Source organism: Platichthys flesus, chromosome 23 (assembly GCF_949316205.1).
Source record: "Platichthys flesus chromosome 23, fPlaFle2.1, whole genome shotgun sequence".
NCBI lineage: Eukaryota > Metazoa > Chordata > Actinopteri > Pleuronectiformes > Pleuronectidae > Platichthys > Platichthys flesus.
The window spans coordinates 6,133,737-6,148,475 of NC_084967.1; the positions used below are offsets into that span (position 1 = coordinate 6,133,737).

General features: G+C 43.8%; 2 protein-coding genes across 8 annotated transcripts in view; one reads left to right on the forward strand and one right to left on the reverse strand.

Annotated features, from left to right (window-relative positions):
• Positions 1-5,886, reverse strand: part of lrmp (lymphoid-restricted membrane protein) — a 31,802-nt gene extending 25,916 nt beyond the window's left edge. For 6 of the 7 annotated variants that reach the window (XM_062383010.1, XM_062383014.1, XM_062383011.1 and 3 more), the window contains exons 1-4: positions 3,970-4,073; positions 1,888-2,639; positions 1,002-1,106; positions 150-330 (exon numbers count right to left, since the gene is read on the reverse strand). In XM_062383010.1, coding sequence (XP_062238994.1) covers positions 150-330; positions 1,002-1,106; positions 1,888-2,584 — 983 coding nt within the window. In that variant the 5' untranslated portion in view covers positions 2,585-2,639; positions 3,970-4,073. Of the gene's footprint in view, positions 1-149; positions 331-1,001; positions 1,107-1,887; positions 2,640-3,969; positions 4,074-5,790 lie in introns of those variants that run through there. The other variant, XM_062383008.1, reaches the window with a different exon arrangement.
• Positions 4,691-13,996, forward strand: bcat1 (branched chain amino-acid transaminase 1, cytosolic). The gene is made up of 11 exons (XM_062383015.1): positions 4,691-4,827; positions 5,634-5,686; positions 7,596-7,796; positions 8,113-8,223; positions 8,332-8,451; positions 8,559-8,719; positions 8,983-9,125; positions 9,430-9,515; positions 9,603-9,743; positions 10,181-10,255; positions 13,141-13,996. Exons 2-11 carry the CDS (start codon positions 5,657-5,659, stop codon positions 13,177-13,179), a joined length of 1,107 nt encoding a protein of 368 aa, XP_062238999.1. The 5' UTR covers positions 4,691-4,827; positions 5,634-5,656; the 3' UTR covers positions 13,180-13,996.
• Positions 13,997-14,739: the final 743 nt, after the last annotated feature.

Here is a 14,739-nt window from a genome sequence, read left to right on the forward strand (position 1 = left end):
CTGGATTCAGCGCCTTTCTAAATATTTTATGAAACCAAATTTACAAACATTTCAACAACTTAACCTCACAAACCGAGACAATTCTCATTTCTACAAACAGGAACTTGTACTGAGCCCGTAATGTATTTTTTTGCACGTGTGTCGTTTACCCGTTGTTCCTGCAGTCGTCGATCCACTCCTTCATGACCGCATGGTAGGTGTCCAGGTCAATGGAGACGTCTTTCTGTTCCGGATCCAGCATGTTGCAGAGCTCCTCCAGGCCGCTGTCTTGTGAGCTTCGGCTGGTGGTGTGCCGCAGGTAGTCCACAATGTGGGACACGAACACTTTACCTTCACCATGAGCACATCGTGAAAGACGTTTCAGGAAAGACGTTTACATACAATGATGTCCAAAACTGTTCAGTGTCAGAATTTGACCTACTACCAAGCTGAATTAAACAGATGTTTATTCAAATCTAATTCCAGTCAAATCTGTCGAAAAGAGACCATGTCTGAAATTGTTTTTACATCAACAGACTCAAAGAGAAAAACCTACACCTACCACCTGAATAGTAAAAAGCAGAAGGGACCACAACCTGGGGTGTAAACAGATCCAGAGGTGAAGGGGAAATAGTTATTGACGTCTTCTTTAGTAATGGTGAATAGAAAAATCCTCTCTACCTCTGCTGCACAAGCTGGTTCACTCCGGAGAAGCATTACACAGACTTTAAATTCCTGTTCAGCAGATGAGAAAACTTGAACAGTCTTGTGCCAAAGGCGTCAGGCACGAGGAGAAGACAAGGACAATATTGATACTATGCTTCTCCTGGGAGTCTGCTGGAAGCTGAGGGAATTATCTGCGACCTCGACACAGACAAACGGTCAGAGAACATCCAATGACATGTTATAGATCATCGTCTGGCTGCCGGAGGAGTCCGTGGGTCCCGAGCTTTAACGCATGTGTGTGTGTGTGTGTGAGAGTGTGAATATGAGTGAGAGTGTGTGTGTGTGTGTGTGTGTACCTCGACGCTGCGTGTCACAAGCATGGAAGATGGTATCAAGCAGATTCTCCTCGCAGATGAGGCTGATTTCTGCCATATTCTCCTTCCTGTAGTTCTCAGAGGCCACTGAGATATCCCCAAACATGAATATGCCACACACACAGAGAGAAAGAGAGACAAACACACACACACACACACATAGCACTGAGTTGTGAAACAAATCGAGCACATGATACAACGTCGGGCTCAGCAGCGGCGTCACACCTTAGGCAGCAGACAGACGCAGTTTAAAGCTACAATCGACAACTTCTTTTTAAATTATTGTAAAATGTAAAAACAAAAAGAACTATTCAATTTATAATGAATGTAAATAAAGGAAAGGCAACGTCTGAGATATTTATATTAACCCCTGTTGCTCTCACTCTCTTTGCAGTTAGATTTGGTTTAAAGGCCTAAATGTTTGCTTTGCCTGGTTAGTAATCCAGTCCTGGGTGCACTCTCCATATTCCTTCCTCTCAGAGTTCTGTCCGATTATTAAGCAAGAGAGGATCAAACTTGTGGTCATTAAATAAGTGTTACCTTGAAAAAAGAAATGAAACTTACCCCAAGAACAAGAACAAAGTGGTTCTCTAAGTATGGGAATCAGCTGTGAAGTATGTCTTGCTACCCAGCAAACTAAAATACACCAAGTAATCAATTTATCTCATGAAATAAAATTTAAATCCCAGGTCCAGTTACAAGTTTATTCCCCGCAGTTCATTCCTCTCCCGTCTGCTCGGCAAAAAAAAAAGAAGCTATTAACAGGAAAAGACAATGGGACGTGACTAAAACACCAGGAGAAGAGAGTGAATGGACCTTTTGTTAGTCATTTAATCAATTTTGTGTTTTGCGCGCTGCTCCTCCCTACCTCCATCTCCCATGGACAGTCGTTTCACCACCAGAGCCGGGTAGGACAGCTCTGGGGAGTCCGTCGTCTCCGCAGAGCAGAAGTTGAGGTTGTAGGAGAGGGTGTCGAGACTCGGCCTGAAGGTGCGAGACAGAGGCGGGCTGCTGCTGCTGCTCGGCCTCTCGCTCTCCGGCTGCACGGGCCGAGGTCCTCGTGTGAAAGTGAAGTAAGGGGATTCCTTGGGTTGGCCTGTGGGCGTTGAACAATGCTTCTCCCACGTCTTAACTTGTCTTAAACTGCTCCCATCGGCTCCTCGCCTCTCTCCCAGAGTGCTGGTGATAGTGTACGTGATGTTAGCCGGTGCTGGTGGGTTGACTGCAGGGGTGGAAGGTGTTGACAGAGGGACAGCGGGACCCATGCTGCTATTCTGGGAAGATGCAGAGATCGGCATCCCACTCCCCTGCTCCTTTACTTTCTCCTTTACCTTCTCCTTCCCCCTCTCCCCCTCGTCTCTGTAGAGGGCGCTCTTCTTCAGGATGGCTTCCAGGTTGTGCCTGAGGCCAGACTGGGGGCTGTCGTAGCTGCTCGAGGAGAGCTTGGGAATCTGGAAGGGTGTATTGGGCTCTCGGTCACCACGCCACTGAATGGTCTGCAGCTTGCGGCAGATGCTGTCCACTGGGTTGTGTCGTCGACTTGGCTGCGGCGTGTAATAGTCCATGCTGCTGAGGGCAGGGCTGCAAGGCTGGCTTCCTGACGGGAGGAGAGACTGAAGTCTGTAGAGAAACAGGACAAAAGTGAGTATAATGGAGACAAAAAAGCAGAGAAATAAAAGAATACAAAATATATCTCTCTAAATTAGTATCGAAACACATGAAATTTCAGTTGTCATAACTTTCTCATGTGACCAAAGCAGCATTATTTCTCTCTCTGGTCTGCAATGAAACAACAATTATATAATAATATAAATAAAATATTGCCCAACAAGACATTTGTAGGTGTGGGATCACTGCATATATTAAAGCAAATTGCCGTTTTGATATTTTATAACTGGAAAGGGTTGACACTGAGCATCTTTCTCCTCTGCAGGACATCTTTGTGTTGTTCGCCTGAATATTTAATATTTTGCTAAACTGTGTCAGGCACCCATTAAACAATGAATTAATGAGTACATTGGCTAAGTAATAAATTCGGGAACGTGCTTGACAACCTACAACATGAAGTTGTGAACTGGAGATAAGATGAGATGCTCTTGAGTTTGCATCTGTTTGCGATGGCCTACTCCTGTGAGCAGTTGTTTTCTGTTGCCCCTTGAAAAGTAAACAAGGGTCTCCAGCCCTGAACGAGAGTTTAATATTGAAGTTCTTTTGAGAAGGTCTGTAACGCAAGCAGAAGGAAAGAAAGGATGGAGGAGTAAGAAAACAGGGTAGAAGAGGCATCACACTTCTAATACTCTGTCCACACAAACTGCTGTGACCAAAATTACGAGTGCATAGAAATCCATAGAAATTGAGTCTATATAAGTGACTGTAGATAGAAACCAGGGTTTCTGGTTTTCAAACTTGGCCTCTCAGTAGAGCTGGGAAATAAAAAAGATCAACTATTTCAATATGATTTCCATTGTTAGAAACACAACCAAAGTTCAATGCATATCGATATATTGCTTATGCATTGTGTAGGGAGAACACAAGCTATGCTGTTTAGTGAGTCATAAAGAAGAGTTTAAAACCACATCCTTCACTCCAGAGGGAAAATAAGCATTTTAACTTAAAATAAATAACAATGTGACAATTATCGCGATAGTTATCAAGATCTAGTTTTTGGGGGATATAAATACATTTTGTGATGAATAAAGATTTTTAAAAGCATATTTAAATTGAAAACATTACCTGCTTAGGCTCAGGTGTGCAAAAGAGCTGATTCATTCACAATATACACCGCAATAAATCTACAGAATAATATACAATTTCTTAAAAAGAACAGCCAACATTAAAATGAATGTTTTACATTTTAACAAAATTGGTACCACTCTGCATGATCACGTTTCACGTCAATGTGAGTCCATACAAACAAAATCACAATGACCACCAGGCTTTAAAAACTCACCTCCTGTGTCACTGTCTCAAACCTCCTCTGTCTGCAAACAGCATGTATGTGTAGTTGTGTCTTGTACGAACAAATGTCCGCGACCAAATGTTTGGACCCACGCGCACACGCAGATAAATTCGGATCTCAAGCGCACGAGACAGAAAAGAAAGAGTTAAAACCTCAGAGGGGGGTTCACGAGGCTACAAAACGAGCCTGCACTGCCTCCCTGCGGCTGGAAGTGAGTACTGCACCAAACACTGCCACGCACAGTGATGGTGCTGTAAATATTCAGTCCAATAAATAAACAAGAGCAAGGCCACTCCCCACCAGAGAGAGTTATATAGAAGTGTTAATCCATAAAATAAATAATGATGTATAGGGAAATAAATAGAGATTAATACAGTAAAGTCTTCATATTATGTTGTGTTGTAAATATTCAAAACTTGAATAGAATAAAGCAATCTAGATCAAGCCCACTCCCCATCAGTGAGAGTTATATACTCCATATAATGCCTAAAATAAATGATGATGTGTAGGAAAATAAATAGAGAAATAAAACATGAAAGTCCTACAAATTCTCTCTGAGACAGGAATAGCTGTGCCACGTATGCAGGCCTACCACTAATCAGGATGTTTGGTGTCACAGCAGCACAATGCGACTGGTTCAACCTGTAAGCCGCTGAGCAGGGACAATTTGAAGTTGCGCGACTGTTTCATTTTCACCTCGACTCCCCTGAGGGTGAGACATCTCTGCTCTGCCTGCTCTGGATGTGACCACAGGCTCTGACTCTACCACACTGGACTCTGCTGTTGACGTGCAGGCCGGGGATAAATATTGGTGACGCACTCAGGCTGTGCTGTAATCTGGCAGTGAGTGTAAGTACACAATATGAATTACCTACGCTAAATCAGTCAGGTGATATTGTGCTGATGTTTTTGTACACGTACCGAAATCTGTTGTGTGGACTCATTCATTTTGTGGTGTCATCATATAGCCTGTATGTAAAGACGTGTATGGCTTTCATAGTACAACGTGATTGTTGATATGATGTGGCCAAAATCTGAGCTGTGAATGATATTATGAGATGTCTTGTTTGAGATAAATACATATACTCAGAATACGCATAGAGAATACACAATCAAATAGTTATAGATTTTTTGTAATCCAACATGAATAAGTTTGCCTTTATTTGTTTTTTTCCTAACAGATACAGGTTTGTCTATATATTTTTACAACAGAAATACATTTTTCTATTTTTTCTAACATGAATAAGTTTTTCTATATGTGTTCAAAACAGGAATAAGTTTGTCTATATCATCTTTTAACGTCAATACGTTGTTCTAAAGTTCTGGACAGGAATATGTTTTTCGATAAAAAGGATCACGGAATATGTTTTTCGATAAAAAGGATCACGCATTTAAATGTATGTTTTTTTTTGCAGCACAAAAAAGTTTGTCTGTACTTTTTGATTTAACAGGAATATGTTTGTAACTATTTGTTTACAATTGGAATAGGTGTGTAGTATTTGTGACAAAACATTTTGTGACATCAGGTACCTTAATGACTGTGAGTGGTTTCACTGCTCCCTCTGGTCAGCAGGTCTTACATTGCACTGCCAGCCCAGTGGCTTAAAACGCAGGAATATCATCATCATCACTGTAATGTTGAAACTTGTTTTCAGTGAAGCAGCTGCTCGCCCACAACATGGCTGGCAAAAGCATTCCAAGCTTTCAGGTAAGACGACAAGTTTCCTTTAATAGGTTTGTATGCATGGTATGCATGGTAGTCTCCGGTTGTAAATAGCAATGTGTACATTTTGTTGAGTTAAGAGCACCTACCCTCGTCTCCCCCAGCTGCAGCATCTTGATGATTCCTTGACTTCCCTGACACTTGAAACCCCGCCCTGCTGATCCACAGAGGAGATAGTCCAGAGATAATTCTTTATTCAGCTGTGTTCTTATCCTGAACAACGAACATAGAAAAAACAACAAAAAAGTCAGAGTCAATCCGAGCGAGCCTTTTCTGAGGCTCAACACCCCTCAGACACAGTAACATCCCATGCTGTCGCCATTTTTTTAGGGGGGGTGAAGGACACGACGTCCACTCAGGCACTCGTCCTCCTCTTCCTCCCGGTGCAGCCTGCTCAGCAGAATCCACTTTCCCAGCTCAGGATAAGTAGCTGGAGCTTTGCTTGTTTTCTGACCCTGCACGTTTGAGCAGTAGACAGCAGGCTGAGGTAGAGATTAGGACAGACAAGTGCAGACAATCACACACACTCATCAGGACGAGTGTTGGCTTGGGTTTGGAGACGCATGTCATTTGGATGCTGGGTTTTCAGCCAACTCCATATTTATAGCCACTTAATCCCGACACTGGCTGGACCGTGTGTGAACTGAGGGAAGCAGGTGAAACACTGAAGACGGATTATCGCTCACTCTGAGCACAGAGGGCCACTGTTCATCTACGCCTGCTGTGTTAATGTGCCAGTTGTGAAATCAAAACGACAGTTGGTTGTTTGCAGATGGTGTCGGAGCAGATGTTCTCGCCTCATTTGGAGAAATGCAATTATAAATCTTCATATAATTTACTTTTTGAAGAGATTATCATAAGAAAGCCACATGGAAACATGATGGAAGAAATATGCTGTTCTCTGAGCACTTTCACACACGGCTGTGCTGTGGTTGCTCGCCACTTCCTAGTACTGTAATCTGGGATTATGGTGCAAGCAACCCTCTGCACCGGAAGGTATAGGGGATAAGGGGCCAGTCTAATCCCAGCCAACTGGATCGCTCACTGAATGGCGAGAGGCGTCTCTTCAGGAGAAGGATCACATGAGCAGAGGTGTTACGGAGCAGCAGTTAAGACTCTCTCTGCTCTTGATACGGCTCTCTCTTCGCTCTGGGCCTGCTCTGACCGTGGCACTACGGCGACTGTATGGAGACACGGCAGAGTCAGAGACCACGGTGCCAATCAGACGCTACACTACTCGGCATCGAGCCATGACCTTTGACCTCTGATTGGGGCTGTTGAGACAGACGGTCTCAGAGCAGGTTTAGGCACTTCCTAATGGCGTGCAGATATTTGAACAGGAAGAAACAGAAATAGTGAAAGATGATGCATGTACTGTATGTACCCCAACTTTCATAGTGATGTCATTTATACCGTATTATGACAAATGATAGGTTAATCTGAATAAGAATAAGTCAATTGTTTCTCTAATGTTACTGTTTGCAAATGTTAATCCATCACTTTCACTGTTATTTCCTGACCTCATAGTGATGTAATGATGTTATTCTTAAATAAATAAGTTAAGGTCATGTTTTTGATACCGCGTTAATTCCTCAGAAAATGCATTTTTAATCAACGCGTTACTTGGGTTTAGGTGGATCAATATGTTGATTGTTCTTTTGCAGAGATAAATTTGAAAATGTGTTTCTCTGACCACAGAGACATTGACAGGGGTATATATTCTACATTATGTATTTTACATATTTAAGTTCCGTTAAAATCTGTTCGTGTGGTTTCCAGTTTTTTCTTAGTAAGGACACAAGCCCTCCCCAGCCCCCTACCCCAACCTCAACTATCACAACTAAATGAAACAGATCATTGATTATAGATTGTTGTGATGTTTTCTTTTAACCAGGCAGCTGACCTGGTGTTCCAGCTGTTATCCAGCTCCAACCGAGAGACCACAGCCGATGCGTCGACCTTTGGAACCTGCTTCACTGACCACATGCTGACCATAGAGTGGAGTGTGACTGAGGGCTGGCAGCCTCCGCTCATCAAGCCCTTCGAGAACCTGTCGCTCCACCCGGCCTGTTCGTCACTGCACTACGGCATCCAGGTGCACCGTCTTTATACTTGTGCCTGAAATCTATTTACATCAATGTAAACATGGGCAAAGTATGATTCATCATTCATTCGATTTGGAGGAGCTGTAGTCTACAGATAATTCAAACAGTTGGTACTTTGCAGGCTATTTCCTGTGTCACTGTTTCGAGAGGATTTTAGAAATCTTTAGAAATAACATGTCCACTATCCCGGCTCTGGCCTTGAGCACAACCACATTGTCAGGAAGTGACACATTACATGGACTACAGGAGCCGTTCAACGTTACTGTGTTAAACTAAGATCTGACTCTCCTCTCGTCTCCTCTCCAGCTGTTTGAGGGGTTGAAGGCGTACCGTGGCGATGACAACCGGCTGCGCATCTTCAGGCCGATGCTCAACATGCAACGCATGGCCCACTCCGCCAAAAGAGCCTGTCTGCCCGTAAGATGAGGGGAATGGATGAGATGGAATGGATGGAGAGATGGAGAGATGGAAGGATAGGTGGCAGTGAAGAACAAATTCCTGAAATATTTGTCCCTCTTCTCTCAGGCTTTTGACCAGTCAGAGTTGCTGGAGTGCATCAGGCGACTGGTAGAGATCGAGCAGGACTGGGTCCCTCACTCCAGCCAGGCCAGTCTGTACATTAGACCAACGTTTATCAGCACTGAGGTGAGGAGGAACCGGATGTGGTGCCAGCATGTGCAGAGGCAGAAGGTTGATTTCTTTTTAACTGCAGTGGATCTAATTTAAAATGCATTTTATTGCGTCCATGATAGCCGACTCTTGGAATAAAGAGTCCGACCCGTGCCCTGCTGTATGTGATCTTGTCTCCTGGTCGCCCCTACTTCGCCAATGGGGGAAAGACCGTCTCCTTGTGGGCTGACCCAAAGTACACAAGGGCCTGGATTGGAGGAACTGGAGACTGCAAGATGGGAGGGTGGGTCGTCGGCATGTAGTCAATATAGTTTGTTGTTAAAAATATCACGCTTATTTGAGCTTTTTCTGATATGAACTGAGTCATGTTTTGAAGTTTTATGCAGGAAATCGTTTTAGCAATAGCAGTCAAGCTGTTGACAGACCTGCCCTGAAAAAAGCAACACATATTCTTAAACAGATCGAATCTAACTGCAGTGTTACAGTTGTGTGCAGCGCCATAGACACTACGGTAACTAATGCAACTGTTGCTGTCGATGTCTGCAGGAACTACGGGGGCAGCCTGTTTGCCCAGTACGAAGCAGTGCATTATGGGTGTGAGCAGGTGCTGTGGCTGTACGGAGAGGACCACAAGATCACTGAGGCGGGAACCATGAACATCTTTCTGCTCTGGATCAACGAGGACGGGGGTCAGTCACCAGCAAAACCATATCCCCAGTCATTGGAGGTGGAAGATGTGGACGTACATCGTGGGCATTATTAACTGTTAAATATAAAAACTCTTCCAGAGAAGCATATCGGTGTAGAATAAAGTACATGTTTTACAAAAGTGACCTCTGCTGGCAGAACAGCCTCATTACAACTACATGATACATCTCATTTTGCCTTGAAAAGATCTGTCTTCCATTTAACTACTCATTCATTTATTCATTCATTCATTTGTTACTATTTTATGGATGTATTTATACTACATATATTGTGGGTTTTTTTTAGAGGAGGAGCTTTCAACTCCGCCTCTTGATGGCCTCATCCTCCCAGGCGTAACCCGGCAGAGCATCCTGGACATAAGCAGGAAATGGGTGAGAAAGGGACGCAATACACATCTCACTTTTGGTGGAATAATGAAGTGATGGCATCTCCTTTCCATCTCTGACCCTTCCTCCCAGGATGAGTTCAAGGTGACGGAGCGCTACCTGACCATGGCCCAGTTCTGCTCTGCCCTGAAGCAGCAGCGGGTCAAAGAACTGTTTGGCTCCGGCACTGCCTGCATGATCTGCCCTGTAGGACACATTCTTTACCAGGGAGAGGTAAGACAACGGAATTCTGTGTGTGTGCAGCATCTCTCCGCTCACCCAAACCCAATGATTTCATCTTAAAGCATAATCATTTATATAATATACTAGAAGCAGTCAAACTGGAAGTTACCTGCAGTAGAACAATAGCAAAAACTGCTTTGAGTTCCTGAGTTCTTAAATTGCTAATTTTACAATGATTATCTGTTCAACCCTTCATTTTATTTTGGAAAAGCATTAAAGTGATGAGGACCTGAATTGCCCTCTCTGACTTTGCATTTTTAAACCAGTCTTCGTTGATCACAATGCACCTTTGTGGTCTCAGATATTTGACAAAGACTACGTAAAAAAAACGAACCTGGACATTAATAATAACATAATATTCTCTATGTTCTCTTTTATTACAGTGAGACTCTCAGAGGAAACTGACTTTGTGCTTTTGTGTGTTTCAGAACCTGCACATTCCCAATCAGGAGAAAAGCTCACTGTTGACTACACGCTTAACGAAAGAACTACAAGATATACAGGTTGGTGGATTGCACACACACACACCAACACACACACACACCGACACACACACACACACACACAAACACACATACCAACACACCCCAATCCGCAGATGTTTCCCTCTGCTCAGTAACAGCTGCTTGAACATCTGTGGTCTTTACTGCCCTTGTCACCCTCAGGACTCTGTTTCCACATCCTAACAGATGACTTTAAACAAACCCTCAGTGATGTGACTGTAGGAGAACAGCATTCTTGGTGTGAGTGCAAGTGAGAGCAGTCAGAGGCCAATCGGAAAAAATACCTGAAGTGTTTTTCTCTGAACAGAAATAAATAACCAGGAATGTTCCTACCGACTCACTGAATCGAACATTTGGATGATGAACTGTAAAACCTAAAGGAAACAAATATTATCATCTGTTTGAGTCTGCATAGTGCAAAGTGTTTATTATGTAACACAATTAGAAGTTGTTGTTTTATTAACAAACCCCACTGGTCCTTATTCATTGTACGTGTATTGTTTTGCCTGCAGGTGTGTAATAAGTGAGATATCTCATTAGGCAACGAGTGATGATTTGCTAATGTGGCCTACAAGCCAGCACCTCTGCAGTCTCCGCAGCACTGCAGGTTGCAACACACACATAATGTCATTTGCGGAAGGCTTGATTGGTGTTAATGAGTGTTTTGTGTCTGGCTGACTTTCTGTTATTGTGCTGCGTAATGAGACGTTCATCAGGGAGGGGTATGAGCCGGGGTGTGAGGCGTATTTTCTCCCCTGCGAGGCCCTCGTGCGATCAGGCTGAGATGGTTCTTGCAAAGTTGAAGTGCCTTGTCGAAGGTTTGGTTTTCTCTTGAGATCAATTCATGAACATCAGGATGAGTAGGGCATGTTTGACAGAAAGCCTGCCAGTCCTTGATACTCGAGCCAATTAGCTGTTGGGACCTAGCAGGTCCCGAAGAGTTGGGCCGGGTTCGGACCGAAATTTTGAAATTATATTTTGGTTCGGGTTCTAGCTTCTTGATTTATTACAGTGCATTTGTCTGAGGTTTGGGTTGGGTTTGGACACAGTGAACTGAAGGCCTGTTGGGTTTTGGTTTGGTTTTGACCCTCTAGTCTTGTCCTGTCATACAAAAGGGACAAACTTTGCAAGCAAGAACGGCCCTTGAAAGACTGGATTAGCATTACTGAGCATGTCTTCTTTAAAGCTCAGGGAAAAACCTTGAAGGCCTTAAAGAAAACCCTAAAGCTCCAACTGTGTTATCCTGCAGCCTTCTCAAAAGTAAAAGGACTTGTTCAGCTTCAATGAAGAACTCATTTAAAACAGGGTGGCACTGTGTTGCGGTGGTTTCGCTCTGTTGATCCTTCTTGGTTCGAATCCCGATTCAGCTGCAGCCTTCCTGTGTTCTCATTGCGTCTCAGTGGCTTTCCTCTGGGTGGACCAGCTTCCTCCCACAGTCCGTCAACATGCAGAGTGGGGGTTCGGTTAGCTGGAGACTACATTGACTTGTAGGTGTGAATGTGAGACTGAATCGTTGACTGACCTGTCCAAGGTGTACCTCCCCTGTCGCCCGATGTGACTGTGCTTTGGTTTTTCCATCTGTTCCTTCAAATATTGTGGACTGGATGAGAAGTAAAGGACCTACTGAGTAGAATCAGAAACGTTCACTGGGTCTGCATAGGCCACTAGGTCCACTACGTGAAGTTAGTTGAATTGTAGACTGTGGGTTTAAGCATCTTTTCTGATCTTCATTTCCTCTCTCTTGGATTGGGGTGTGTTGGTATGTATGTGTGTGTGTGTGTGTGTGTGTGTGTGTGTGTGTCTGTCGGTGTGTGTGTGTCGGTGTGTTTGTGTGTGTGCAATCCACCAACCTGTATATCTTATAGTTCTTTCGAGCACTTTGATTAGTTCATGTGGTTTTCTCTCGTTCAGGTGCCGCAGACTATTAACCTATCTGCTCTGTCCATCATCCAGGCCATGTGTGCATGCATGGTGCGCAAAAGCGTTACGAAAGCGTTGACCACAGCTTTAACCCCGATAACATCCTCCTTTCGTCGACAGGGCTTCGCAGAGAGAGAGACAGGGTGGAGGAGAGCCAGTCGCCGGCGTAATGGCGGAGCGTGGAGAGTTGCAGATAGGGGCAAGACAAACTCCGGGATTCTCTCATTAAGCTCGCCGTAATTGCACAAACCCAATTATTGCCTCAGCCTTTTGTGATCTTCAAAGCCAAGATGCTTGCGAACGAAGCCTCGAACAAGTGGGAGAGGAGGAGGAGGACGATTTGTGGGGCGGAGGGGTGGGGGGGGGGGGCGAAGCTTAATGAACAATAAAATCGACAAAACGCTGGAAAGCGCCGCGCTCCTTCCGCGCCGCCGTTAAATCTGTTGACATTTCATTTGGAGGGAAGCGGCGCAGTGTTATCCCCCCCGCTCACGCTCGTACCCCCCCCGCCCCTCTTGAAGACAACATTGTGCAACAAACAAACGAGTGGTCTGAGGCGGCAGATGAAAGATGGGTTTACTAAGTCGCCCTGCTGTTCCTCTTTCAAGTTAATTAGAAATCACGTTCTTTTGTTTCCCCTTCGCAGGCGTTTATTTACTTTCTCACTTCGACCATTAGAACAAATTTGCGACATGAGACACAAATAATTGGATTTGTCTCCGCAGCTGTCGTGGATTGGGGAGCATTTTGTTTTGATTTTTATTATGGCCCCTCTTCTCCCCTGAATCGTGTTCCGTCGGAGGCCGGGTTCGCACATTTGCTCACGGATATTTGATTTCATTTTGTGATTGGTGTTTTTTTTCTGCTCGCAATTAAGTTGCAGCAGGCGAGAGAAGTTTGGCGCTTCGTGACAGGAGATTTTCTCTCCGTTAAATAACTTTTTCTTGACCTTTGCTCTCTTACAGTATGGCCGGACAGCCAGTGACTGGACTCTCCTGGTGTAGCACGGACAAAGGAGCCTGGCACACACACCGGTGCACAAGGACCAACATGTGTACAGAAACACATATGGTTACAAAACAACCAAAGAAAGACAGTAACAAGCAAACAATGTTGGTGCAACATTTGTGGTATCGCTGCAACATGCTGAGGAGCCCCAGTTGTAGCCCAAATGTCCCAGCAGTTTGTCACACAACTTTATCTCCTTTAAACTTAAATTAACCACAAAAACAACACAACTGTCACAACAATAATCAACAAAAGCAGGGACGTTTCTCATGCAACAGTGCACAACAACTTACAGAGACTTGTTCTGCTGCTTTTCGCCTCATTTCCCAACCAACATCCAGGAACTTAGCTTTGAAACAACATGAAAGAGAAAGATATCAGAACATGCAGAGATATTAGGAGTTACAGAGGATTTCATTTGACTTGTGTCAGAGTTACAAAACAACTATAGAGCGGACTTCAATAAAGTGTTCTCAAGTTTCTCAAAGTTTCTAACGGATCCTTACATTTTTTTAAAGAGTGTTAGGAGGTACATTTATATTTGGTTACTTTGTGCTGCACCTTAGTCATTTTGCTTCATATCACTCGGCAGTTTTCTTTATTTGTATCCATTCATGGTCCTTTCTTATAACGTTTTTCGTGATGGTGATTTATACAGTTACATTTTGTTTAATCTGTAAATAAATGTGTAAAGAAACTGACATTTTTCTTGTCATCGAATTTTTGTTCGATGACAAGACTTCCAGGAATGTCACGGCCAGCGAGAACGAGTCCGGCTCATAACCCCCATAAAACAGCAACCTGTCATTTAGACTTTACTTTGTATTTTCGTTTGTATAAATTGTCCAAACATGGATTTCTTTCTGTACCTTTGGATGCATCCAAGTGTGTGTTTCCTTTCCACCGGTTTCCAGTCTTCATGCTAAGCTATTTACCAGCTTCATCTTTATGTATAACACAGATGTGAGAGTGAAGCAAATCTACTCATTTAACTCTCAGCAAGCAGGCGAAAAAAGTGTATATTCCAAAACAGTTCACTATTAATTAATAAAAGGCCAAAGTAGTGGTCTTTATGATACTGAGAGATTATGTTGTGATTAACATCTTGAGTCCTGGAGTGAAACTGTTCTCTGATAGAATCAAATACAGTTTAATATTAATTTGGATGATGTCATCTATAGTCCAGTGCATCTATCTACATTGACCGAGTTTAGCCCAATCATCTTAAAGCCCATTTCTAAACCAGATGTGCTTGAAACAAATCGACGAAATGCAACTTCTCATTTTGAACATCTTGGCGGACTTTCCCAAATGTTCTTACAGCATATCATGATGTGCCTCCCGGGCCGTTGTTCTTGTCAGACAATAGCCTGATGCTGTCCACTCAGTTCTGAGATGTGATGTGATGAGTGGGAGGACGGTGGACCTGTGGACGAAGGATGAGAGAGTGTGAGATCGTCTCAGGAGTCAGAGCCAGGCTTTGCAGAGACGCTGCCACAAACCTTAATGATGCTGCGGGAAAGGCCACACGCAGACAACCTGGAGGCATCAAACCA